The 26,786-nt window shown below is 42.4% G+C and overlaps 1 protein-coding gene and 1 long non-coding RNA gene across 2 annotated transcripts in view; one reads left to right on the forward strand and one right to left on the reverse strand.

Moving 5' to 3' along the window:
* Positions 1 to 246: 246 nt before the first annotated feature.
* Positions 247 to 26,311, forward strand: LOC141993849 (uncharacterized). Its single transcript, XR_012640955.1, has 4 exons — positions 247 to 330; positions 10,317 to 10,736; positions 12,501 to 12,622; positions 26,027 to 26,311. It is a non-coding gene; the product is annotated as an uncharacterized LOC141993849 (long non-coding RNA).
* The window catches only part of PRKCI (protein kinase C iota), a 44,541-nt gene continuing 32,690 nt past the window's right edge, over positions 14,936 to 26,786 (reverse strand). Inside the window, exons 13-18 of the mRNA XM_074963583.1 lie at positions 25,266 to 25,353; positions 23,443 to 23,568; positions 22,547 to 22,626; positions 20,666 to 20,755; positions 20,248 to 20,363; positions 14,936 to 18,321 (exon numbers count right to left, since the gene is read on the reverse strand). Of these exons, the coding sequence (XP_074819684.1) occupies positions 18,234 to 18,321; positions 20,248 to 20,363; positions 20,666 to 20,755; positions 22,547 to 22,626; positions 23,443 to 23,568; positions 25,266 to 25,353 (588 nt within the window). The 3' untranslated portion in view covers positions 14,936 to 18,233. The remainder of the gene's footprint in view (positions 18,322 to 20,247; positions 20,364 to 20,665; positions 20,756 to 22,546; positions 22,627 to 23,442; positions 23,569 to 25,265; positions 25,354 to 26,786) is intronic.

The raw sequence follows: 26,786 nt of genomic DNA on the forward strand, positions 1-26,786 counted from the left end.
TGACCTCACTGCGGAGACGGCGGCGCGCGGGCACCAACCCGGCGGGCGCGCGCCCTCGCCTCCAGCCCCGCCTACTGTCTGGGGTAGCGCCGCGGTTGCGGCGAGTGGCTCCCCCTCCCTCGCGAAAAGCTGGTGGAATGAAGTGGGGCCCCTCCTCCCTCGTCTCCACACGGAGAGCTCCCGTCCCAGTGCGCAGCGCTTTCCCCCCACGCGCCCATAAGGCCTTCTCGCTCCCTTCCGTGACCCCACGTTCCCACAGGGAGCGCGCCGCGCCCCCAGGGCCCTTCCCTGAGAGAACCCTACGCTCCTCCAGGGACCCACCCCACTTCCGTGAGTGACCTCAGCTCTTCCCCCCCTCCCCCCCATAGAGACCCAGCCGCCTTTCGCGAGTACCCTCAACGCTCCTACGGGGATTCCCCCCCCCCCACCGCTGAGAGACCCCGCCCCTTGTGAGAAAAATCCCCACGATCTCACAGGGACCCCCCAACCCCTCACAGGGACCACACCCCCTTCTGAGACCCCCACGCTCGCACAGACACCCTCCCCCTCCTTCACAGAGACCTCCCCCTTCCATGAGAGAGCCCCATGCTCCCTCCGAGGCCCCACCTCTACTGTGAGGAACCCCCAGCCTCCCACAGGGACTCCTTATCCCTCACGGGTCTCTCAGGGGTTCCTGCCACACAGTGAATCTATCCCCCACAGTAGCCTTCTGCTCCCCTCCTCCTTCGCTCCCAGAGACCCCAGCCTCTTCTCACGCCAGGCCTCCCACTGCCCAGTGAGCCCTGACCTCCACAGAGACCCCCTTCTCCCACAGCCAGCTTTACTCTCACTTAGAGGCCCCTCACCCCACAGAGACGCTCTCAACCCTCCCCCACCCAGAAACTCACCTCACAGATATCCCACCTCTCAGCAAGAGCTCTGTCTGCACCCCCAAGGGAGACCTTCTCCCACAGAGAGTCCCTTCCCCCAGGTGTTTCCCTCCAGAGAGTCCACCTTCCCACAGAGAGCCTATTTCTACTTCACCATAGTCTCCCCACCCAGATACCTTCCCTCTGACTCCTAAACAAAGCCCATCTCCTTCCCCACTGCCCATGGCAACAAGCCCCCAAGAAGGCCTTCCAGGGCCCTCCTCACAGAGATCCTTCCCCTCCACCAAAATGACCCCCTCCTTACTTTCCCCACACATACAATGCAGCTCCCCTTTTCTTCCATTGTGAGACAAACATGGAGACCTGGGTGAAGGACTGGAATCTAGGGTGAGCCTGGGCTGTTACAGCAGGGATAAGAGGGAGAGAAGAGAGAACGCAGGGGAAATCAAATCAGTATCTTAGATGTCTGTATACTAATGCAAGAAGTATGGGGAATAAGCAGAAAGAACTAGACATGCTAGTCAATAAACATGAATGACATAGTTGACGTCCCAGAGAGTTGGTGGGATAATATACATGACTGGAATATTTGGTATAGAAGGGTACAGCTTGCCCAGGAAGGATAGGCGGGGTAAAAAAGAGAGGAGGTGATGCCTTATATATAAAAAATGTATACACTTGGACTGAGGGTGAGATGGAAATAGGAGACACTTGTTGAAAGTCTCTGGGTAAGGATAAAAGGTAAAAAGTAAGGGTGATGTCATGGTAGGGGTCTACTACAGACCACCTACCCAGGAAGAGGAGGTGGATGAGGCTTTTTATAAATGACTAACAAAATCATCCAAAGCACAGAACTTGGCGGTGATGGAGGACTTCAACTATGTAGACAGCTGTTGGCAAAATAATACTGCAGGGCACAGATTATCCAACCAAGTTCTTGGAATGTATTGGAGACAATTTTTTATTTCAGAAGGTAGAGAAAGCCACTCAGGAAGAAGCTGTTCTGTATTTGATTTTAACAAATAAGTGAGAATTTGAAAGTGGAAGGCAGCTTAGGTAAAAGTAATCATGAAATGATGAGTTCATTATTCTAAGGCAGGGGTCGGCAACCTTTCAGAAGTGGTGTACGGAGTCTTCATTTATTCACTCTAATTTAAGGTTTCATGTGCCAGTAATACATTTTAACGTTTTTAGAAGGTCTCCCTCTATAGGTCTATGTTATGTAACTAAACTATTGTTGTATGTAAAGTAAACACGGTTTTTAAAATGTTTAAGAAGCTTCATTTAAAATTAAATTAAAATGCAGATCTTATCAGTTTAGTGCAGTGGTTCTTAACCTGGGGTGCGAGACATGCAAGATTTTTTTTAGACGGTAAATCATCGAAAACACAAATTAAGCACAGGCAAATTAAGCACATAATTACAACTACTTTGTTTCATCAAACCTATGTATTTATTAACGTTATACATTTTTTAATGATTACTGTAATATACAAAGTTTTTAAGTTTTCAAGTTTTTAAGCTAATTGTAGTGTAATTTTTTATAAGGGGTGAGAGAACATATTTTGAGAACTCTAGACCATCAGCGGGCTGAGCGGGGCCAGGTGTAGTGTATTAAATTGCTCCCCATAGGAACGTGCTACTTACAGTGTACTACTTACGGCGGCCAGTCCTGATGCTCTGAGCAGCATGGTAAGGGGATGGGGAACAGGGGTGGTTGGATAGGCGTGGGAGTCCCGGGGGGCCGGTCAGGGGTGTGGATAGGGGTTGGGGCAGTCAGGGGACAGGGAGCAGGGGGGCTTGGATGGCGGGTGGGGTCCTGGGGGGTGGTTAGGGGTAGGGGGGCCCGGGAGGGGGTGGTCAGGAGACAAGGAGGGGTGGGGTTGGATGGGTGGATGGTTCTGAGGGAGGCAGTCAGGGAGCAGGGGGTCCTGGGAGGGGGTGGTCAGGGGACAAGGAGCCGGGGGGGGGGTGTTGGATGGGTCAGGGGTTATGAGGGGGGCAGTCAGGGGGCAAGAAGTGGGCCGGCTGTTTGGGGAGGTGCAGCTTTCCCTACCGCGGTGTACTGTATTAAATTTCTCCCCTTAGGAATGTGCTACTTACGGTGTGCTACTTACGGCTGCCAGTCCTGGTGCTCCGCAAGTAGCACATTCCTATGGGGAGAAATTTAATACACTACACTGGTGGACAGAACCCCAGACCGGCGGTGGACTGAGCAGCTCAGCCTGCCACCGATCTGGGGTTCCGTCCGCTGGCTCCTGCCAGCTGGGGTCCCAGCTGCCGGCCCCGCTCAGCCCGCTGCTGGCTGGGGTTCCGTTCATCCAGTCCGGCAGCGGGCTGGGCGGGGGCAGTGGCCGGGACCCCAACTGGCAGAAGCGTGCCAGTAAAAATCGGCTTACATGCCGCCTTTGGCACGCGTGCCGCAGGTTGCCGACCCCTGTTCTAAGGACTGGTAGGAGGGAAAACAGCACAATAAAGAAAATGGATTTCAAGAAGGCAGACATAGAAAACTGGTAGGTAAGATTCCTTGGGAAGCAAGTCTGTGGGGAAAAACAGTTCAAGAGTTCACAGTTTTTCAAAGACAAAAGGGCACAAGAGCAAACTATAGGAAAGATAGGAAGTATGGCAAGAGACCACCCTGGCTTAACCAGGAGATCTTCAATGATTCTCAAAAGAGAATCTTACAAAAAGTGGAAACTAGGTCAAATTACAAAAGATGAATATAAACAAATAAGTACATAAGGACAAAATTAGAAAGAGTAAGGCACAAAACAGGATTAAACTAGCTAGAGATATAAAAAGTAACAAGAAAATATTCTACAAATACATGAGAAGCAAGAGGAAGACTAAGGACACGGTAGGCCTATTACTCAATGAGGGGGGGAAACAATAACAGAAAATGTGGAAATGGCAGAAGTGCCAAATGACTTTTTGGTGAAAACTGAAACAAAAAATTTTAGTAGCAATTGGACATATAATTTAATGAATGCCAGAAAATAGGGAAAGAATACTTTACAAATTACTTAGGGATAGTATACACTAGAAGTGCTACATTGGCACAGCTGCACTGATGCAGCTGCGCCGCTGTAGTGCTTCTGGTGATGATGCTCTACGCTGATGGGAGAGAGCCCTCCTGTCAGCATAATTACTGCACCTCTGCAAGAGCTGGAAGCTATGTCGGCAGGAGAGCATCTCCTGCCGACATAGCACTCGTGTGGACAGCGCTTAGGTTGTTGTAACTTGCGTTGCTCAGGGAGGTGGCTTTTTCACACCTCTGAGTGACATAAGTTATATCAACATAAGCAGTAGTGTAGACCTGCCATTAAACAAAGTTAGATGTTTTCAAGTCACCAGGGCCTGATGAAATACATCCTAGAATACTCAAGGAGCTGACTGAGGAGATATCTGAGCCGTTAGCAATTATCTTCAAAAAGTCATGGAAGATGGGTGAGATTCCAGAGGATTGGGAAAGGGCAAATATAGTGCCAATCTATGAAAAGGGGAATAAGGACAACCCAGGGAATTACAGATCAGTCATCTTAACTTCAGTACCTGGAAAGATAATGAAGCAAATAATTAAGCAACCAATTTGCAGACATCTAGGAGATAATAAGGTGATAAGTAACAGCATGGATTTGTAAAGAAAAAGTAGTGTCAAATGAACCTAATAGCTTTCTTTGGCAGGATAACAAGCCTTGTGGATTGGGGGAAGTGGTAGATGTGATATATCTTGACTTTAGTAAGGCTTTTGATATTGTCTTGCATGACCTCATAAACAAACCAGGGAAATACAACCTTGATGGAGCTACTATAAGGTGGGTGCATAACTGGTTGGAAAACCATTCCCAGAGAGTAGTTATCTGTAGTTCACAGTCAAGCTGAAAGGGCAGTTTTCAAGTACATAAAAGGTTGTTAGAAGGAGGAGGGAGAAAAATTCTTCTCTTTTACCTCTGAGGATAGGACAAGAAGCAATAGGCTGGAATTGCAGTAAGAGAGGTTTAGGAAAAACTTCCTGTCAGGGTGGTTAAGCACTGGAATAAATTACCTAGGGAGGTTGTGGAATCTCCATCATTGGAGATTTTTAAGAGCAGGTTAGACAACCCCCTGTTAGGGTCTAGATTGGGATGGCCAACCTGTGGCTCCAGAGCTGCATGCTGCTCTTCAGAGGTTAATATGCGGATCCTTGCATAGGCGATGACTCCGAGGCTGGAGCTACAGATGCTAACTTTCCAGTGTGCTGTGGGGTGCTCATTGCTCAACCCCCTGCTCTGCCTGAGGGCCTGCCACCACTCCACCCCTTCCCCCGAGCCTGCCATGCCCTCGCTCCTCCCTCTCCACCCCAGAGCCTCCTGCGCACTGCAAAACAGCTGATTGTGGTGGGTTGGAGGTGTGGGGAGGGAGTGGGAGGCGCTGATTGGCGGGGCTGCTGGGCGGAAGGCGCTCAGGGCTGGAGGGGGGTAGTGGATGGGGGCGCTGCTGGCATATTACTGTGGCTCTTTGGCAATGTTCATTGGTAAATTCTGGCTCCTTCTCAGGCTGGCCACCCCTGGTTTAGATAATACTTAGTCCTGCCATGAATGGAGGGGACTGGACTAGCAGACCTTTCAAGGTCCCTTCCAGTCCTATAATTGCTCTGATCCAGCAACCCAAGCCCTCTATCCCCCGAGAACATCTCCCCTTCCATTGAGAGGCCCACAGGCACACTGTCCCAAATATATAACACCACCCTCTTTTCAGTGTTGACCTTAAAGCTTTCTCCTATAAAGAACTTCCCTTTCTTCCACCAGTTTAATAACTTGCCAGCATACAAGTTGCTGGAGAAGCAGATACAGGCTTTGGGGTCTGTCACATGACAAAGTAAAGATTCAAGAGTCATTTTCTTCTAACACTGAACAAGGAACTTTGTTAGAATAAGGAAAAACAGTAGCATCCCTAAATCTATTGTCTCTACTTCATTGTACAACATCCGCCTAGAAGCTTACACAGCTCCACAACTCTGTTTTGAAGATCCACCTCTGAAAAACCAGACATTGACTTTTCTCCCTCACCTTCCTCCTCTGTAAAATGGGATAATAATACTTACCACATAAGTGTTCGATTAATTATTATTTGCAATGCCCTGGATAGGTGATTCAGGTAATCAGAATCCACATAAAACCCTACCAGTTGCTGGAAAACTAGCAGTCCCAGATCTTTACCTTTTTTAGAATATTGTCCCTTAAAGTTTTTTTTAAATATTAGCAATTATGCACAGACCCCTACACAAGAAGCTCAGCTCCATATGTGCAACAGTAGGATGGGAACCTGGAAATACAGACCTTTTCCTATGCAATAAAGCAGTAAAATTTGAGGTTGCCCCAAAGAAACATTTCACTAACTTATCCTAAATGTGTCATACTACCCATACCCCTAGTGGGGTATTCAGAGTGAACTAAAATCAGTTACAATGTGGGAGAAGGACAAAAAAATGGCACCAAAAACACTACAGTCAGTTCTGGGGACAGGAGATGAGTTTAGGAGTTGCCTCCCACTCCTATCCTGTCGATGGAGGGGTTGGATATAGTGGGTTTCCTGCCAGGGAGCTATGTTCAGCTGGCTCATGAATTACAAGTTTCCACAGGATGAGGGGAGCTTGAAGTATCTGCTTAAAGGATAGCCTTCTCCTTTATAAAAATCAGGTCTTCTGTGCAGTTTGAGGCAGGGCCCAATTTGCCATTGCCCTGTATCTTGTGTAATCATTTGGTAAACACTACCAAATCAGAAAAGTAAAATAATGTTGTACAGCCAGTGGGCAATCAACTTTGGACTGGTGTAAATGACTACTCAAGGTGCAGGGCAATGGGCCCAAGCTACTCTCCCTACAGAGTATTGCCTCTCCCCAGTTTGACAGTTCAAGCTGAAGGCAATCTCTATTATTTAGTTGCGTGTCTTCCCACGTTTCCATGCTTAAGTTCAGTTAATTAGTACAATAGAACCTCAGAGTTACAAACACCAGAGTTACCAGGTGACCAGTCAACCACACACCTTATTTAGAACTAGAAGCATGCAATTAGGCAGCCGCAGAGACCAAAAAAAAAAGCAAATACTGTACAGTACTGTGTTAAATGTAAACTACTAGATAAAAGGGAAAGTTTAAAAAAAAGATTTGACAAGCTAAGGAAACTGTTTTTGTGCTTGTTTCATTTACATTAAGATGTTTAAAAGTAGCATTTTTATTCTGCACAGTTAAGTTTCAAAGCTGTATTAAGTCAATGTTCTGTTGTAAACTTTTGAAAGAACCACCATAACGTTTTGTTCAGAGTTATGAATAACCTCCATTCCTGAGGTAATTCATAACTCTGAGGTTCTACTGTACAATATTTTGATTTCCTTGGCTGCAGCATGGAAATTACTGACTCCCCTGTTAAGACCCGTCACAGTTTAACCCTGCCATATGTAGCCCCTCTATCTTATCACATTGTCAACCACCCCCTTTACTCCACCAATAATGCCAACCTTTCATAAACCTTCAGGTCCATTTGTCCCTTTCTTCTACAAGGGAATCACAAAGGGATTTAGGCACCTAACTGCCATTTTAGCTACCTAAGTCACAGCCAAGGAGGAGAAGGTACTTTCCTTGTACCCAATAGTTGAATGGTTAGCACACTTGTTTGTGATGTGGGAGACCTAGGTACAAATCTCTATGCTTCTATGCAGGGACTTGAATACATGTGTCCTAACTCCCAGATAAGTGCCTTAACTATGGGGCTATAAGGTATTCTGGGGAGGGGCTCTCTCCATCTTCTGTTGAAGCTGTTCCACCTTGCATGGCAACTTAAATTCCTATGAATTGTGCACTTAGTGTGTTCACAAATATGTGTATATTGCTGTCACTTCCTCTAGTTTTGTGTGTTAAAACACCCCACTTGTTGCATCTGATCTTAAGCTTAAGAACCTAAGAATGTAAGAACTGCCATACTGGGTCAGAACAAAGGTCCATCTAGCCAAGTATCCTGTCTCCAACAGTGGCTAGTATCAGAGCTTCAGAGGGAATGTACAGAACGGGGCATTTGGAGTTATCCACCCCTTTCTTCCCTCCTTGCTTCTGGCAGTGAGCAGTTTAGGGTCACCCTGAGCATGGAATTGCATCTCTGACCATTTTGGCTAATAGGCATTGATGGGCCTATCCTTCAGGAACTTATCTTGTTTGGTTTTGAAGCCAGTTGTACTTTTGGCTGTCACAACATCCTGTGGGCATGAGTTCCACAGATTAATTGTGCTTTGTGTGGAAAAAGTACTACTTCTTGTTTGTATTAAACCTAATGCCTGTTAATTTCATCAGGTGACCCCTGTTTATCGTATTGTAGGAAAGGGCAAATAACACTTCTCTAGTCACTTTTTCCACACCAGTCATGATTTTATAGACCTCTATCAGATCCCCACCTTAGTCTCTTTTCTAAACTGAACAGCCCTAATATTTTTAGTGTCTCCTCATATGGAAGCCATTCTGTATCTTTGATCAGCTTTGTTGCCCTTCTCTGAACTTTTTCCAATTCCACTATATCCTTTTTGAGATGGGGTGACCAGAACTTGATACACTATTCAAGTGGGGGCACACCATGGATTTATGATTAGATTGTCACATCTTTGAGATGGGGACTGGTACACTGTGTTTCTACAGCAGCTAATGAGGGACTCTCTGCTGATTGGAACCCCTTGGTGCAATTGTAATATAAAAATAATAAATATCAGAAAGTTTAAATAGTAGAAAGGGGCTCAGTATAACTGTGTATAAACAGTTGTTGCTGAAAGTAGAACAATAGTTCTGCTATCACAAAGCCAATAATGATATTTATTTTTGAAACCTAGAGAAAAGGAAAACCACTTGACCTTTCTATCACTAAAGGGCTCTGACAGAGATGAGGGAATCATGAATCTGTAACAGAGCATGAACTCAATTCCTTTATTCAGTGGTAGATGTTTCAACAGCAACATAGGATCATAATTTTACTTTTACCATAATGTACAGGCCTATGACAGCAGAAAGGTAGGCCTATTATAGAATCATAGAAGATTAGGGTTGGAAGAGACCATAACGAGGTCATCTAGTTCAACTCCCTGCTCAAAGCAGGACCAACACCAACTAAAACATCCCATCCAGGGCTTTGTCAAGCTGGGCCTTAAAAACCTTGAAGGATGGAGATTCCACACCTCCCTAGGTAACCCATTCCAGTGCTTCACCACCCTCCAAGTGAAATAGTGTTTCCTAATATCCAACCTAGACCTCCCCCACTGCAACTTGAGACTATTGCTCTTTCTTCTGTCATCTGCCACCACTGAGAACAGCCTAGTTCCATCCTCTTTGGAACCCCACTTCAGGTAGTTGAAGGCTGCGATCAAATCCCCCCTCACTCTTCTCTTCTATAGACTAAACAAGCCCAATTCCCTCAGCCTCTCCTCGTAAGTCATGTGCCCCAGCCCCCTGATCATTTTCATTGCCCTCTGCTGGACTCTCTCCAATTTGTCCGCATCCTTTCGGTAGTAGGGGGCCCAAAACTGGATGCCATACTCCAGATGTGGCCTCACCAGTGCTGAATAGAGGGGAATAATCACTTCCCTTGATCTGCTGGCAATGCTCCTACTAATGAGGCTCAATATGCCGTTTGCCTTCTAGGCAACAAGGGCACACTGCTGACTCATATCCAGCTTCTCATCCACTGTAATCCCCAGGTCCTTTTCTGCAGAACTACTGCGTAGCCAGTTAGTCCCCAGCCTGTAGCGGTGCATGGGACTCTTCCATCTTAAGTGCAGGACTCTGCACTTGTCCTTGTTGAACCTCATCAGATTTCTTTTGGCCCAGTCCTCCAATTTGTCTAGGTCACTCTGGACCCTATCCCTACCCTCCAGCGTAACTCTCTCTCCCCTCATCTTTGTGTCATCCGTGAACTTGCTGAGGGTGCAATCTATCCCATCATCCAGATCATTAATAAAGATGTTGAACAAAACCGGCCCCAGGACTGACCCCTGTGGCACTCTTCTTGATACCGGCTGTCAACTAGACATTGAGCTGTTGATCGCTACCCATTGACCTCGACAATCTACCAGCTTTCTATCCACCTTATAGTCCATTCATCCAATCCATACTTTTTTAACTTGCTAACAAGTTATGGTTAAAGAGGTGCCAAAACAAAGCCTTAACTTTGCTGAAGGATTTAAGCCTCCAAATTATTGAATATTATGTGCATCCAACTGTCCATGTTTGAAACAGATTCATTCCACAAACATTTGAATGCTTCCAAAAAGAGTTACCCCTTTTCGTGGGGTGAATTCCTTCCATTCCATGTGTGTCAGAGAAAAGAAGAAAACTTACCAAAACCTCTTATCTCCTTTAGTGCAGAACACAGCCACTGAATACACTCATTTTTTGTCTCTTTAAACTTCTTCCCCTTTGTTCATCCACCTGATTAGCAACCTGAAATCACGGAAAAGCTTCCTTGCTGCAACAGAACTGCTTAAAACGTAACCGACACCTACACAACTGGAAATGTAGTGCACATGTCTCAAAATACTCAGCGAGGATGTTAAAATGCACGGTGATGTTGCAGAATGCCTTCCTGCATGTGAGGAGAGGGATTGGTCGACCTGGAGATGTTTAAATCACCTCTGAATAACAGTTGGCAGGTCAAAAAGCCAATATGCAGAAGTGGAGCTATTCCAACAATCCAGACACGTTAGCAGTGAAACACAAACCATGGAACTCCGTTGGTCTGCCAGCTCCTGGAGGAATTGTGCACCATGGAAGATCTCACCAGGGCTATAGACTGAACCATATACCATGTGCCCAACACTGGAAAAATCTACAATTGTGGTGGAAGAACACAAGCAGATGTAAGTATACGCACAATAGACTGATATACCCCTATCTACTTTCACCTACACTATGTGAAGCTGTACCTCTCTTGGACTGTTTCCTTGGGAAAGCAGGAGGTGCTGTAGAAATAAATTGCTCGGTACAGGCGCCAGTACGGGAAGGGCATATATACACAGGCCTGAGTGATACTGTTTTGCTGCAGGCTGAAAAACTAGCATAATTGAAAATGCCAGGGCTTAAAGTAGTCTCAAAGAAATGTTGAATCTATCATTGCCCAAAGAGACAATTTAATTAATATAGCAAAATGTTGGAGCTTGTTTAAACACATATTTTTTTCTTCCTGTGAAGGGGGCAGGGAAGGATTTTTAATATTAGATAACAGAAATAGAAGGCATAGCAAATTGAAATTATTTGGATTTGCCAATGTGAATGCACTGCAGGACTATTCCAGCAACATTGGAAGCCAAGCAAGTATGGAACCAGAATGTCTGAACTGAACTGGTGCTTCCCTGCTGGCTGTAGGTCATATTACCCCTTCTTCAAGTATCAGTCAAAACCAAAAGTCAATGAGATGTACTTGCAAACCAAACCAAACAAAAATTCCATTTGCAATTCTCCATGTGAACCTGCGTGTTCCCCACATGCCCTCCTCTGGACACATCTTTCCTAAAGCGTGGTGCCCAGAATTGGACAAAATACTCTAGCTGTGGCCTCACCAGTGCTGACTAGAAGAGGACAACTATCTCCCATTCCTTACATACAGCTGTTAATACACCCAATATTAATATCTTTTCCACAGCTGTATTACATTGACTCATTCAATTTGTGATCCAACATAAGCCCCATATCCCAGTATTACCACCTAGCCACTTATTCCCCATCTTGTAGTTGTGTACATGATTCTTCCTTCCTAAGTGAAGTGAATGTGAGCTGACAAAAGAAAAGGAGAGTGAAAGAAATAGAATTCAGAAAAAGTGGCAGAGAAAGAAAATCACTGAAATACAACTTCTACCACGTTTCACTTACAAAGATTCCAATGATGTCAAAGCATTTTTAAAAGATGGAGATCATCCCCATTTAGATTTTTTTTCTTTTCCCCTTCATTAAGCAAATTCTTGTGGCTAGGACACTAATTAGTTCTATGAAGGGAAATTTGGAATAGTACTAATACTGTGTGTTCATGTAATACGTAGGGATTCAGGGCCCTAGCAATGGATTATAGCAAATAGAAATATTTTGGATCTACCCATCTTTGGGCCCGAACCTGAAGGATATTGAGGATGGGAACTGTCCTGCCTGGACATTAGTTTTCATGAATTTGTAAGAGTTGCTATCCTTGTCCAAAACTTTTCTAGCCTCCTGTCCTATTGTACAGTTCACTTGGATGCCTGGCCATCCCATTTTTCTGTAAATTAATTCCTGTACATATAAAAGTGTGTAAAGTGTTTTGGCACAAATGGTGTTACATAAAGACATTTGCCTACAGTTCTTGTTCACAAGTTGCGTTTTAAAAAAAGGAGAATTGTGTTTTTACTACTAACCTCTTTGTGCATAAACTAAAATTAATTTCTTAGGATACTAAGGAAACTCATATTTAAGGCAGTCTTACAGTGCAATGCAAAACCAGACACCCTCAGGTATTCAAAATACTGATATGTTTAAGTCTAAAGCAGCCTCAACTTATGTCTTTATGGGAGACCTTTAAAGGCAATACATAAATAGGATTTTTTCTATATTATATGATGTATTGATATAGCCTGAAAGGGGTGTTTATTTTTCAGTTGAAGTGGGATAACGGATCCATGTCTAAGACATCCAAGACGTCCTACAAAAGTCATGAAGACAAGAGATGACGTTCCTAATATTTCTAAAATAAAAATAAGCAGAGCACACCCACAAAAATGTAAGCCTTCGATATAATAAAGTAAAAAAAGTACACTTTTTAAAAAACCCATTACAGGTCACCTTTAACATTCTTTAATGTAGTCTCTGGTGGGCGATACCGCTCACCCACACACTAAGAAGGGGAGAGAGTGAGACAACTGATCTGCATTTCTAATGCGTAAGTGAAAAATTTCATTCCAAATTACTGCCTGCAAAGTGACATGTCAATTAATGTTGTACTAAGACTTAAAATAAAAGAATCTTTCAGGTGAGCTGGTTAACACACATACTAAAACTGTTTGTCAAACTGCTAAATGTGTAAAAAAATCTTGTCACACTGTTTTCTGAATCAGATTCCATTCAAGTGGCACATTTGTGAACAAAGGGAGTTTTCTACAGAGAAATTTAGCATTTGCTAATGTTTCCTGATACATAATCTCTGAAATTGCCAAAATAAAATTTAATTGAACACAGAGATAAAGGACAAAAATATGCATTTTCTAGTCAAGCAAGTATTTGTTAGCATGTCCTTTTTTCTGACAAGTTAAAGCTAAAACAGTTCCTTTAGTAATGTTTAAGATGTAATCTTATAAATATTGCAGTAACATCTACAGCACTTGACTTGTGTAACACGGTTGTAGGCCCCACTCCTGGCCTAATCCTGTGAAGTGGTGCAAAGCTCCTAGAGGCAAGCTTCCGCTGACATCAGAGTTTAGGGTGCTCAGCAGCATGCAGGATCAGATCTTTTAGGAATAGTTGTGTATCAAGTGCTTATTAAATAATTGATAGTGTCCCCCAAAAGATTGTTCTAAGTGTCTTTCTTCCCCTTTGAAATATGAGGAAGGTCAAGTCTTGTCTGTCTTTCTTGGTGGAGGGCTCTTAGAGATCTCAAATGTGTGCAGGAACATGCAGCCCTGAATTGAAGAATAGGTGTTGAGCTCAGAGAGCTTTCATTCATTATTCCATGAGTTTTAATTAGTAGTGCTGGCACTTGATGTCAATCTTACATCAGCCACAGGAGTATTCAAGAATAGTCCATGGGAATTTCTAAAGTGAACAAAACTTGGTGAATTTTCTTTCTAGACACTGCAAAAATAAGCAGAAGCTTGTTGTTCCTTTACAAGTCATTTAGATCAATTTCCTCATCTGTGGGAAAAGCACAGCCAATATTTCTATGCAGAAGATAGACTATTCTGAGGACACATACCATGCACAAATCTTCACAAGTCCACCAGAATAGAAATCTGGAACAGTTGCATTACTTGTTGTCTGTTGTGCCTATTTCCAATGTACAACCTGATATTCTTCCCAAGCCATCCCCAGAAGGCAATGTAACAATCTCACCCAATTTAAAGATTTGATAAATTATAGTAACTAGAATGTTACAATGTACATATAAAATCGTGTTAGCTGCTTGACAGTCTAAGAAGAGACTGTTTAAAAAAAACCTGTGAAGGAGAAAATGTCAAGTTGTATCAATGTGAATCATATACAGTAAGTTATTTTTAGCAAAATGACTGAAGCCTGAGTTTAGATACCTATGTATATCCTTTTATTTCATGATGGGATACAAGGACAGGAGGAATTGATCAATTTGAAACATGGAGGGGTTTTTTTGGTACTTGCATTAGTTCTCAGTACCAGTATGTGTCATGGCAAAATATAGTTAATACAATTTTGCAAGAAAATCTGTGGTTTCACCTATCCTAGCTGATGTCACTGCAACTCAAAAATCACACCTAGAAAGAAATTCAAGAGCAATGGTTCTCAACTTTTTCCTACAATAGGACCCCTGCAGATCCCCCCTTCCATTTAACATGGGAAGGGTGTGGTGGTCATAAGACACAGGTTGACAGCCTCACACCCTAATCAATCATAGGATCACACAAGGAGGGCAAGTGTCTTTTGAGTCCTTTAAAAACTCCAGGGGAATGCTCTAACATCAACGCTCAGCTTCAAATATTGGAAAGTGACAGGTTCTGAAGGCAGGGGGGACATAGGCTTGGACTATGTTTTGGCCTCACAGGTTAGGAGAAGCCAGTTAGACTTACCTTGAGAATGAGATGCTTTCCTGGTGAGAAAGAATGCTTTTTGCTTTTATGATGTTTAGTGGAGGCAGTTAGGTAGTGTAGGAGGTGGCTGCAGCACTCACCTAGGGAGAAGTAAAATTTTCCAAGGGTGTTACTGCAACACAGTCCACATAGAAACCAGAAAAAGATGTTTTTCTGGTAGCAGAATGGAACCTGTTTGTTGGGGCCCTTGGATGTACCCAAGCACACAATTGGGCTGAACTGAGTATGATCTGGCACTCATAAAAACACAATATCCTTGCCATAATATCTTTTAATGTAATATTTTTGTAAACAGCACTAATCAAATTGTTTGGTTACATTTGCAACATGATCTCCATATAACAGCTAAAAATTATCCCATTCTTTCTGATTTGAAATAGCACTGTAAACTCAATTTTATCCCCAAACCTGTCATATATGCTAGCCACTCAGTCACTGGCTAGCATCACTAAGTACTCCTAAGCCTTGCTCCTTTCTCTTGCACACAAACCTGATTCTTTTGTTGAGTCACTATTTCAGGACTTCCCTGGGTGAAGGTCTATGGCTACATAATTATGAAATGCAAGTCAGTGTGCTGTGGGACTGCTTGCAGAAGAGACTTGGATAAAACTATAGAGGTTCCAACTACAGCATACAATCCAGTTACATGAAACTATCCATCATCCCCTGAGTGTGTTATACTGGTGTTAATACAATATTCAGAGCCCTAATATAAATGTTTTATTTAAAGACAAGTAAAAAAAAGTGTGCACAAATACAGGAAATGATTACACAGTATAATGTTCACAACAGTGTTCTAGGTGAAGCAGAAAAATACAGTAGCAACAGTATTCAACTAGAAGAGCACCCAGAGTCCAATTTGTATACAGAAATGAGGTTACTCCACATAAACACATGATCCTGATGTAGACAGTTTATCTTTACAAGATATAATAACCTACTGTACTTGACTGTCCATGCCTGATTTCCCTGCTGAATATGCTAAGACAGCCTCTACACATTTAACAACTTAAAAAAATTAACAGTTAATGTCATGGCACTTAGAGTTTAGAAGAGAAAGTAAAAAATAGACTTGCAGTGACAGTTTAAAATATTTATCACTTTTTTTGTTAACTAAGTTGATACTAAAACAGAAGGCAGATCTTAAGGTTAAAATACATAAATAAAAAATGCGTAACTTCTGTAACATTATCTATAAAAAAAGTTTTTGCATGAAGCACAAAAACTTCAAAGTGAGAATTCCATTCATCTTTATGTGCATGATGAAAATCTGAAAATGCACTTCCTATATGAAACTGTTTTCCACTGAATATCCTATGAATTTGAGTCACTGTACAGAGTCCAGTCCATTCCTCATGGATAGCAGCCTCCGAGTTTAATACCAACATATTCCAGACTTCTATACAGATGACGACTTTACAAGTCAAAGGCTAAATACTTCAAGATTATCCCAAATTTAACTTGTGTAGTGGAAAAAAACCTTTAAGATTTAAATAGATTAAAGCCTAAAGAGCAGCTTCTGATTTTAAGGGCCCAACTTGAGACATCTTACAGGAGCATTATTTTCATGAGACTAGGGGGGCCAGGCTCAGTACTTCCCAAAAGTTGAGGCACCCAAAACAGCTTGTCAGTTTTGAAAATGTAGCCTAATAAATTTTTTAAAAGATTAGTCTTACAATGTATCTTGTAAACAAAAGTGAGCTAGGTACTGTACTATGGGCATGAACCAAGTAGTGTCAACCTCTCTTATTAAAGCTACTAAGTCAGTGTATGAAACAGTTTAAGTGTACAAATGAAGGTAATTCACATCACCAAGACTGAAATTATAGTGTCAATGCACTATAGCTTTCAAGGGAAAACAGCAGCAGAGGGGAAGCTCATTAACCTTAGGTAACTCTTGCTAAAGGCTTGTCTACATGGCGCTTGCAACTACATCAATGCAAACTAGGTACCTTTTAGAGCACACCAGCAGGGTGTACACAGTACAGAATATTAGTGCACTCTACAAATCCCACCCCGATGTGCTTTGCCAGCACAGTGTAGACAAGCCCTAAGGTATGTTGTGTTTTCAGAATAGTGTTCTATTAACTCTGCTTTTACTAAACTTAGCAGTTTAGCTTAAGCCTTTTATAGGAGAATTTATATAGATTTGACTGTCTCTTAATATCCCTTTTACTTAAAAATGTTTTAAAACCAAGCATAAAATATATTTGGCATCTCTTCAGCCAATATATCCCTCAAAGATTCAAAAAAAAAAAAAAAGTTTGAATATTTAGGTATCCATAAGGACATTTATAAGAATCACACTTCCAGTCAAGTCACTTCTTGTTTAAATTATTTCCATTTATTCCAATTTTTCTGCCAGTTAGTTTAAGTCCATTGTGGACACCTAAGATTTGGAAGAGCTTATTCATAATTGAAAAACACCAAAAAAGTTCAGGAGTCACTGTGGCTAGCCCTTCCACTTTTCAGATACTGGGTTACATGAATAAAAAACATGCACTCTTTTTTCCACTGGGAAGAGTGAACGCTTTTCCAACAGCATGGCAATAAGATTGTTAATTTTACTGTCTTCTCCTTAGCTAGGCTGTAGCTATAATATAACCATTTCAGATCTACCAAAACTTAAGGAATAAATAACATGAGGTCCTACATTCTTGAATATTAGCTGCCAATTTCTGCTAAAAAGAATTCTCTATGCAGATTTTTTCCTTTAAAAAAAAAAAGTATGAAGTGAGTTCCACTCATTTAAACTGACACTTTACATCACTTACAGCCCTTGCTGAAAGGGAGAGGCTTGGAAAGGCACTCACTTTTCACATAGCAAAGTGTGTGTGTGAGAGAGAGAGAGAGAGAGAGAGAGAGTTACCCCCAGTTATCAATCAGAAGTAGCTCAGGAGTGGAATCTATTCATTCAATTACACAAGCATAATCTTCTCTTGGAACAGAATCAATGTTCCCTAGTCCAAGAAAGCAGCCACTCTCCTTCACTCTACCCATTTTAAAGAACTGCTGTCCTATTGTCATTTGAGTGTATGGGGGCAACACTACAGCTTCAGCTGTAAACCTGAAAAGATCAGTGTACATAACAAGGTTGGAGAGAGGCTTTAGAAGTTACCAGGGCTAAAGTCTTATCAGTCTTGCTGTTAAAATGCAAGTATTAATGGCTTTTAATGCTGTTTCGTTATGTGCCCTAATGCAACACATGCTCTTAACGCAGTAAGAAGATTTTTCCTTAAGCAGACAGCTACATTACTTACAGCCGTTTAAACAGAAAAATCACTAGCTGAGAGTTAGCAACCAATGGCTGCTTCTATATTAAAATTAGACTTTGGCAAGATTGTTGGAAGATTAACATTTCAAAAAATTTCTGCAGCCTAACACTAAGTTCAGCATGATAGCAAGTTGTAACAACCAAGATTAAAAATCTGACTCCACAGCTGGTGGCAAGGGTAAAATGTTTTTCATTTGATGCAAGTGCAACCAAATGGCATTTTGTTTATCCATGCAGAAAACAAGTGATAGGTGCAATATATGGCACAGTCCAGAAACGAAAGATCAGACACATTCCTCAGCTGACATCAAAAGAGGATTAATATATTCGAAGCCTTCAAATTCAGATTGGTCAATCTTCTTCACAATATCACTGTTAAAATAAAAACTAGTTAGTATCTTGAGTTAACACAAAATTGCTACTTGCAATATTACTCAACTAAGAGTATCAAAGTTGTATAAAAAGGATGAGGAAACTAAACCATAAAGAGTTGGTCTTAAACTTTAGAACCCTAAGGAGGGCTTTCTTCTGTAGTCCTCTGAGGAACAGGAGTCAAGAAGTTGCAGGGAAGCAAGCAACGAACAGGTGCAAAGAGAACAGGCAACAGCCCTGTTCTGGTCTTCATCCAGGCACCAAAGTAGGCCCAGCCACTCCATCTCAGTGCAGCAAAATCCTCACACAAACTTATTTCTCTGCCAGCCTCTAAACACAAAGAGACTTCTGGCTTCATACCACATTCTGCCCTCCCAATGGCTGCTGCTGTCTCTGCTCTTTACCAAAGAGAGGTGGGGGCTGAACACTCCATACAGATTTCAGACTAGCAGCTGTGTTAGTCTGTATCCACAAAAAGGAAAGGAGGACTTGTGGCACCTTAGAGACCAACCAATTTGAGCATAAGCTTTTGAGAGCTACAGCTCACTTCATCGGATGCATTCAGTGGAAAATACAGTGGGGAGATTTTCCACTGAATCCATCCGATGAAGTGAGCTGTAGCTCTCAAAAGCTTATGCTCAAATAAATTTGTTAGTCTCCAAGGTGCCACAAGTCCTCCTTTTCTTTACTGCATACAGAGGTACGAGGCTGGCTCCATTTATGAGAGCTGACTTGGCTTCTCCTGTCCTTAGGTCCTCCTGGCACAGCACTCTCTACAGGTCTGTTAGGTTTAACCTTTCTAGATTGGATGGTGTCTTCAAAAAATTAAGAAATTAGTTACTACTCCTCTCAGTGTATCTTCACTCAACTATCTCAAGCAAGATACTTATTTACAATAAGTGAGGGTATGGAACATTTTTATCGGCTGGTAGTGCTTACAAGTTACTCATGCATAATGTTCCAAAGTTATTTCATTAAATACTATAGAAAGCCCTCAAGCTCCTAAAATAAAGAGAGCAGTCTGGTTTAGGCTGATTACTAAGGGTGGAGTACAGGAGTCTACGGCAGAGCAATCGGGGATCGATTTATCGCATCTACACTAGACTTGATAAATCAATCCAATAGATTGATTGCTACCTGCCAATCCGGCGGGTAGCGTAGATGTACCCTTAAGACTGCAGCGTCCCAAGAAATCAAATGATGAAATTAAAACCCCCAAATCTTGGTTAAAGATCTACCAGACTGCAAATATGGCATGTGTTCATAAGCACCAACTCAGAGGGTGCTCCGGGATTAAAGCACCCCCGGGGGAAAAACAGTGGGTGCTGAGCAGCCCCCCTGTCAGCTCCCTCCCTGCCCCCTCAGTGTTTGCCACCTGCCAGCAGGTCCTGCTGATCAGTGCCTCCCACTCCCTCCCCACCACAATCAGCTGTTTCACAGCGTGCAGGAGGTTTTGGGAGGGATGGGGAGGAGCGAGGGAGAGACGTGCTGGGGGAGGGGGCAGGGCCTTGGAAGAAGGGGTGGAGTGGGGGCAGGGTCTGGAGCAGAGCTAAGGGTCGAGCAAGCCCCAGTACACTGAAAAATCAACACCTGTGCTTGTGTTAGCAAAAGGTCTCTTTGAAGAGGATACCCTCAAGCCTCCACCTCCAAAAGAGCACTCATTGACTGTCTCCATAAAAATTTTAAACACTTTGAGAGCATCTTTTTCACTCCCAAAGTTTTTGTAATGATGCCTTGGTGTAAAATTCGGTTCACTTTTTCCAAGTCTAGAGAGAACCACACTGAATGGAAGTTCCCACACCCTAGCAGCAGACTGCAATAAAAACCCTGTAGGTACATCTTTTATGAAGCCAATCAAACTGATCTTGCACCATTATAATTTACTAACTTTTTTTAAAAAGGTTTTGTTAAGTTTGAGTTACTTACTCATCATCTGGAGTGAGCTGGACAGGTTCATTAGTGAACTGGGAATCAAAGTTATCCAGACCAAATTCACCTGATATATTTGGTTTAAATGGAGGAACCACCTGTTTTTGTTCCATCTAGAAATAATTTAAAGTATGTATGAGTAACAGCCTATCAGACAGATTATATTTATGTTTAAAAAAGGACTGAGTTCTGAAAACATTACTTAAATTTCTCATGTTTCTTACAAATATTCCAGCAAATTAAATAAATTAATATGATTAGTGTGTAAAAGGGTTAATGGAATCTACGTCCTCTCTTCACAGTATAGTTTAAAACAGTTAAAAAAATTAGGTATCCCTTTAACTTTCAGTTAAGACAAACTTTCAGAGTTATACTGCACATAACAGAAGAAACAAACCCATCAGTGTTTACATACCAGATCCCAATCAACATTGCGGAAGAATGGATGTCCCTGAATATCTGCAAATCCTGTTTGAGGATGGCAGCCTAAACGTTCCTTTGGATCCTATGGAAAAACGAAAATGTTTCAAAGTGAAAAATTATTTGGAGAATATGTGACCTCGAGCATAAAAGGCTAAAGTTACTCATTGTAGATTTCATAAGACACACTAATGTCAAAGCTGCAAGTGTATTAGGCTAACGCACTGGCCAAAGGTGCCCTATTCTCAAATTTAAATCTGCAACTGTTTTACTCTGCCTTCAGAAACAGGAAGAATTGCCTAATATACGCTGTAATTCAGTTACAAGCTTCTGTATTTGGTTATATGCCCCCCCCTTTTAGTTAAGATGTGCAAATATCAAAATATATTGCATGCTTGAGACCTATACTGACCAGGTCACAACTGGATTTAATATGGGAATTTTCATAGGTGGAGAACGTCTGACAATCCCAGGCAACCCCATTAGAAGACCCCAAGTTGAACCTGGGGCAAACGGTTGGGGTGCAGAAAAGGGTGAAGCGTGAAAGCTCTAAGAGGGAGTTTGGGTGCAGGAGAGAGCTCCGGGCTGGGGCAGTGTATTGGGGTGCAAGAGGGGGTGTGGGCTCTGGGAGGGGGGTCAGGGCTGGGGCTTAGGGTGCTGGCTCCGGGAGGGGCTCAGGGCTGGGGTGCAGGAGGGGGCTTGGGGTGCTGGCTCTGGGAGGGGTTCAGGGATGGGGATTGGTGTGCGGCCTCCTGCCGGGTAACACTTATCTCCAGTGGCTCCTGGTCGGCAGTGGGCGCAGCGAGGCTAAGGTAGGCTCCCTGTCTACCCCTGCCCCATGCCTCTCCTGGAAGGGGCCCAACGTGCCTCTGCAGCCCCTAGAGGGGAGGGGGCAGGGGACACATGGCTCTGCACACTGCCCCTCTCTGCAAGCACTGCCCCCCGCAGCTCTCCCAGCCAATGAGCACTGCGGGGGCAGTGCTTGCAAGCAGGAGCAGCATGCAGAGGGAGACCCCTGCCCCCGGACTGCGCTGGCCGCTCCTAGGAGCGGCATGGGGTTGGGGTAGGCAGGGAGTCTGCCTTAGTGGCAGCCACACTGCGCCACCAGAGAGCGCGATCGACTGAGAGATCCTCTAGGATCAACCTGTTGATCGCGATCGACCAGTTGGTGACCACTGCTGTAACACAAGTTTAACTTATTGAAAAAGTTGATAAGCATTTGCCGCCAGTTCATGTCAATTTTCCAAGCAAATTTATTTTTAAATATCAAAGACATTAAATGACATGGTCTTTGTCATCACATTTGAAAGTGAAGTTTGTCAAGCCCAGAAACTTGCATTCAAGACCTTCATTAACTAACATGGGGGGAGACATTTTGTTCTGAAATAAGAAGTCTTAAGTGATCTCTCAGAAGTTCCCTTCTGAAATATTCTGGCCATACTGTTTCAATGCAAAATTCCACACGCATCAAGTCCACCTACTTCCAATCATTCAGAATGGATTATGATCTAGCAGACCATAAGTACCACAGAATTTCAGAAGTGATGTTTCAAAAATTATGGTAAAAGTATCTGTTTCCTCAATGCCTGGTTAATATGCCTATTCTGTGCATTTCTAGGTCTTTTATTTTGTGGTTTACCCATTAGGTCTGAATATTTGCAAAGTTTCAGGTTTTTTAAACAGTTAAAAAAAAAAAAAGCAGCCAAACGTAGGTCAGTTCCATCTATTAAGAATTCTGTTTTAGAACAGGCTCAGACCTTGTCTGCAGAGCTTCAGCTCAGGGGCAGTTTTAAGTTCAGTTATATCCTCGTAAGTGTAAGCTGACAATGGGAGCTCTTGAAAAACCTTAGTCCAAATATAGGGCTTTAGATCTTACCTTGTTAAGAAAACTTTTTAGAACACTTGCTGCTTTAACAGAAAGGGATCGTGGAATACGGATTTGTTTTTCCAAAATGACTAGAAGAATCGAGAATTTAAGACATCAGAACTTCGTATGGTTAAAGTTTCTTTTCTTTGTAAAACAATGTTTTGTAGAGACAACAAAAACCGCTAAATAAAGTGGATGCCGCTTAATAGCAACGCTAATATAAACAACTTCCTGTTAACAGCAACATTTTGTCAGGAACCAATCCCATCCCATTAACTAACATTAAGGATACTGGCAATGGCAAGCCACTTACTGAACTTTTTTTTTGGGGGGGGTGGGGGTGGGGCATAGCCACAGGCAGGTTTGTGGGGCTGCAGCCAGGAAGGAAACACTGGACAATGCCTTTCCTGGCTGCAACCCCAAAACCTGTGTGTAGCTGGTGCTGCCATGTACCAGCGCTTCCTTTCGTGGCTGCAGTCCCACAAACCTGCTTGTGCCCAGGGACTGCACAGGAGGTAAGGGGCAGAGACGCCTGCATCCACACCCAATGGGGGAAACCCTGCTAGAGACCCAGTGCTGCGGACTGGGAGAGGAGGCTGTCGGCAGGACAGCAGTGGAGATAGGTACTGTGCAGTTCAGTGGTCCTCTAGCACCCCCACTGCTGCCCTGGCCACAGTTTTCCCTCCTCAGGGAGGGCCCTGGCATCTGAGCTGCACCCATCCTCCCCACAGATAGATTTGCAGGGCTGCAGCTAGGTAAGGCACTTTCCAGTGCTTCCAGCTGCAGCCCTACAAACCTAACTTTTGCTTTTTGGCAACTGCCAGATAATGGTAACTTTTTGCTGTCAGCCAAAGGATTGCCAATAAGCAGAATCTATTGTACATTAAAACCTCACCACTACTCACCTTGAAAGAGATAATCTTCTGTGTTCTGATCGGGGTTATCGGAGCTTCCAACAATATCAAATGGGGATCTGCCAGCCATCATTTCAAACATAAGTACACCTAATGCCCACCAGTCAACACTGAAGCCTAGGATTTAAAAAAAATCAGAATAAGCACTATTTTTATCAGGGAGGACTTAATTTTAATAAGTATCAATGCTAACTATATGAAGAACAAGATATATTTTACAAATGAATAATTGGACGTCTTGATAGTCAGAAAGGCATGCAATGGTTAAGTTATGACCTAAAGACTACTGTACATTTAAGGTGGGCGTGACAATGGCAACAGAAGTCCTCTGGTTCATTATGTGCAGGATGGAAGGCAGTACTCGGGAAGGAGAAGGAATGGAGACTTAAAAGGTTGGTGCTGGAACCTTAAAGATTAGGTTCTCAACTTTAAGTAGTAATTTTAGTATTTGAGGGGGAATAAAAAACTCAGTCTCAGCTGTGTATTAACAGCATTTTTTGGTGGAAGGTTACACAGATATTTGTGTCAAACACTGCAATAAACAACAATGGTTATTTAGGTAGGTGACATCACATATTCTATTGTTCACTGCTGAAGACAGGGATCAATTAACAGTTCTAGTATCTTGATTCTCCTCAAGGCTGGGACTGCTATAAAGATAGCCTGCTTAGCCTGGGGAGAATCTGGCAGAAAAGAGGAAGGGCCTTGTGTCACTGAAAATTAAGCATACCTAACAAGACAATACTAAGCCATCTCCCTCTTCTGGAAGGAAGGCAACTGTGATAGGTTATAGGGTGAGCCTCAGGCTTTTGCCAAAAACATAAGATGCAAGTAATGCAATGTTCCAAAAATGTCTGCGACTAGCAAAATACCCTTTTGCATTTGTATAACTATAAAAGTGGCCAAGTTAATCCTGCAAGAAAAAGAAAAGTGTTACACCTACAATAGAACTTGTACATACTGTGTTTGTATAAATTTTAGTAGCTATTACAGGTCACTAGATACATTTTACTTACGTTTATATGGATAAAGCATTTTAAAATGCTTTAGTACCTGTTTACTTGATAGTATCTGTGACCCAATACTTAGGTTTATAAGAGAGAGCTACAGTGAAAAAGGGAGCAAATGATCAAGTTCTAAGCTAACAAATGCTTTACCACTGAGACAGGAGAGAGGCAAATTTATCTCGGACCCCGAAAAGAATGATTCTTTACCTTAGAAGGAAGATGAATAAGACGAGACATGACGAAAATACATAATGAATAGTATAGAGAAGGGAGATTAGGAGTTTCTGTTCCTTGTCTCATGACACAAGAGAACATTCTATGAAATTAAAGGGTAGCAAATTCAAAACGGAATTCCCCCCTTCCCCTCACAAAATGCATAACTAAACCATGGAATTCTGTCCCAGAACGTCATTGAGGCCAAGAAGTTAACAAGATTGAAAAAGGGACTAACTGGACATTTATATGGATAACAATCCAGAGTTATAATAGCTAATGTTAATAAACTGTGGAAGATATTAAAACCTCATGCTTCAGGGTTTAATGCTAATTATAAGGGATTAAACCACTAGCTAACGGGGAGTGGGAAAGAGCGCGGAGACTATTCCACGTCTGCCTAAAATGAGATATCTTGCCCCTTCCTGTGAAACATCTAGTGCCGACCACTGCTGGAAACAAGATGCTGGACCATGGGTCTGATCTAGTATGGTGATTCTTATTTTCTTCCACAAATCATTCTACAAGGAAGTTAACAGAAATGCATTACAGCTCAAGTATTTTATGGTGCAGCACTGAAATAAATCAAATTACCATAATCTTCTCCTCGCAAAATCTCAGGAGCAATATAGTTGGGAGTTCCACAGAAAGTGCTGGTTGTGTCTCCAGGCCTTAATCCTTCCTAAAAAAGGGAAAGGAAAAGAAAACAGAGGGGAAGTTTTATACCATTTGCTAAAAATTCCTTCTGTTTACTATATAAAACAGCTATACTCTGTGTAGTGACCCATACCAAAATAAGTTACTAGACTTATATAGTGCTTTGTATGCAGATTACATGCATTTCTTCTATAAAAATAGATCTGTATGCAGAGTGTACAGTGCACTAAGAAAAGCTCTGTCTTCATTGCACCTGTCACTGTTTTCTAATAATGGTCAAAGAATGAAATTAAATATTCCCTTTCTAAAACACTAGATGTTTAAGTTACAAAAACACTATGTTGAATGCATTAAAAAACCAAATCATGTTTTAGGCAACACTATCTTAATTACCAGTCAGAAATGTGTGTTTAAGGTATAATGGATTGCAGTGCTTTCCCATGGCATGCAAGGCACCACATAGATCTAAAACAATTTAAAGCAATTGCAGTGTCAGTGGAAATCTGGCTTCATCTAACCTAAAGAGCTAAAAACCACAAAATGACAGACAAAACACAATTCAGAGAAGCTTCTGTTCCTATTACTAGCCAACATGACTGATCCCAACAATGAAGGTCAGAGGTTAAGCCCAGGACAGGCAGAAGATGTTGAAGTATGGCTGAGGGAAAGTAACGAGTTTTTCTTTTTTTTTTTTTTAGCATTTAAAACAGACTCCAGATTCCTATCCCAAACCTTTGTTTGCAGAAGTGATGTATCACAATTGGTTGCATCAAAATGGTGGGAAATCGTAGACGCGACGTTCCTGACCACACCACCACTGAATTCAGAATTTTGACTGTTTTAAAAAGACCTGCACTGTTCTCCAGCCAGTTCCGCAACAGAGTGTGCTTTTAGCACATTTGTCTCGATTTGGGTGACACTAACAGCCTACTGCTTGAACAAGTAAATAGAAAAGTACTGGTATCCAAGGGCTGATACAGCAGAGTGGCAGATCTAACTAGTTAATAGACTGGGAACTATGTTTTGTTTCAGAAAGTGTGAGCATTTTTACCTTTAATGAATAAATGTATGGCATTAAGTCATAGCATTTTGGGTTTCACTTCGTAAAGCCTTTTATTTTCCCGAGGAAAAAACAACAAAAAAGGAAAAAAGTAGTGTTTTTTCAGGATTTTGAAAGCAACAGCTCTGATTGCCATGTCCAGATTTCTGTCCAATAGATTGGAGCACAATCCTCTGGTCAGTGACATATGGATAGGGTGTTTTTTGCTGCCATGGCTATTTGGGCATCCAATAACCTTAAGGAAAGACCCTAAGACTGAAAACTTGCTTCTATATACGTTAAATAGACCCACTACAGAAAGAGACATTCCTCATAAACAATGATTAGGCAGCCAAAAAATACTTTATAAACTGCCATGGATTTGGAATGACAAAATGCTTAAAAGCTTTTAGCACTAT

The sequence above is a fragment of the Natator depressus genome, chromosome 9, assembly GCF_965152275.1.
Source record: "Natator depressus isolate rNatDep1 chromosome 9, rNatDep2.hap1, whole genome shotgun sequence".
NCBI classification, from domain to species: Eukaryota; Metazoa; Chordata; order Testudines; family Cheloniidae; genus Natator; species Natator depressus.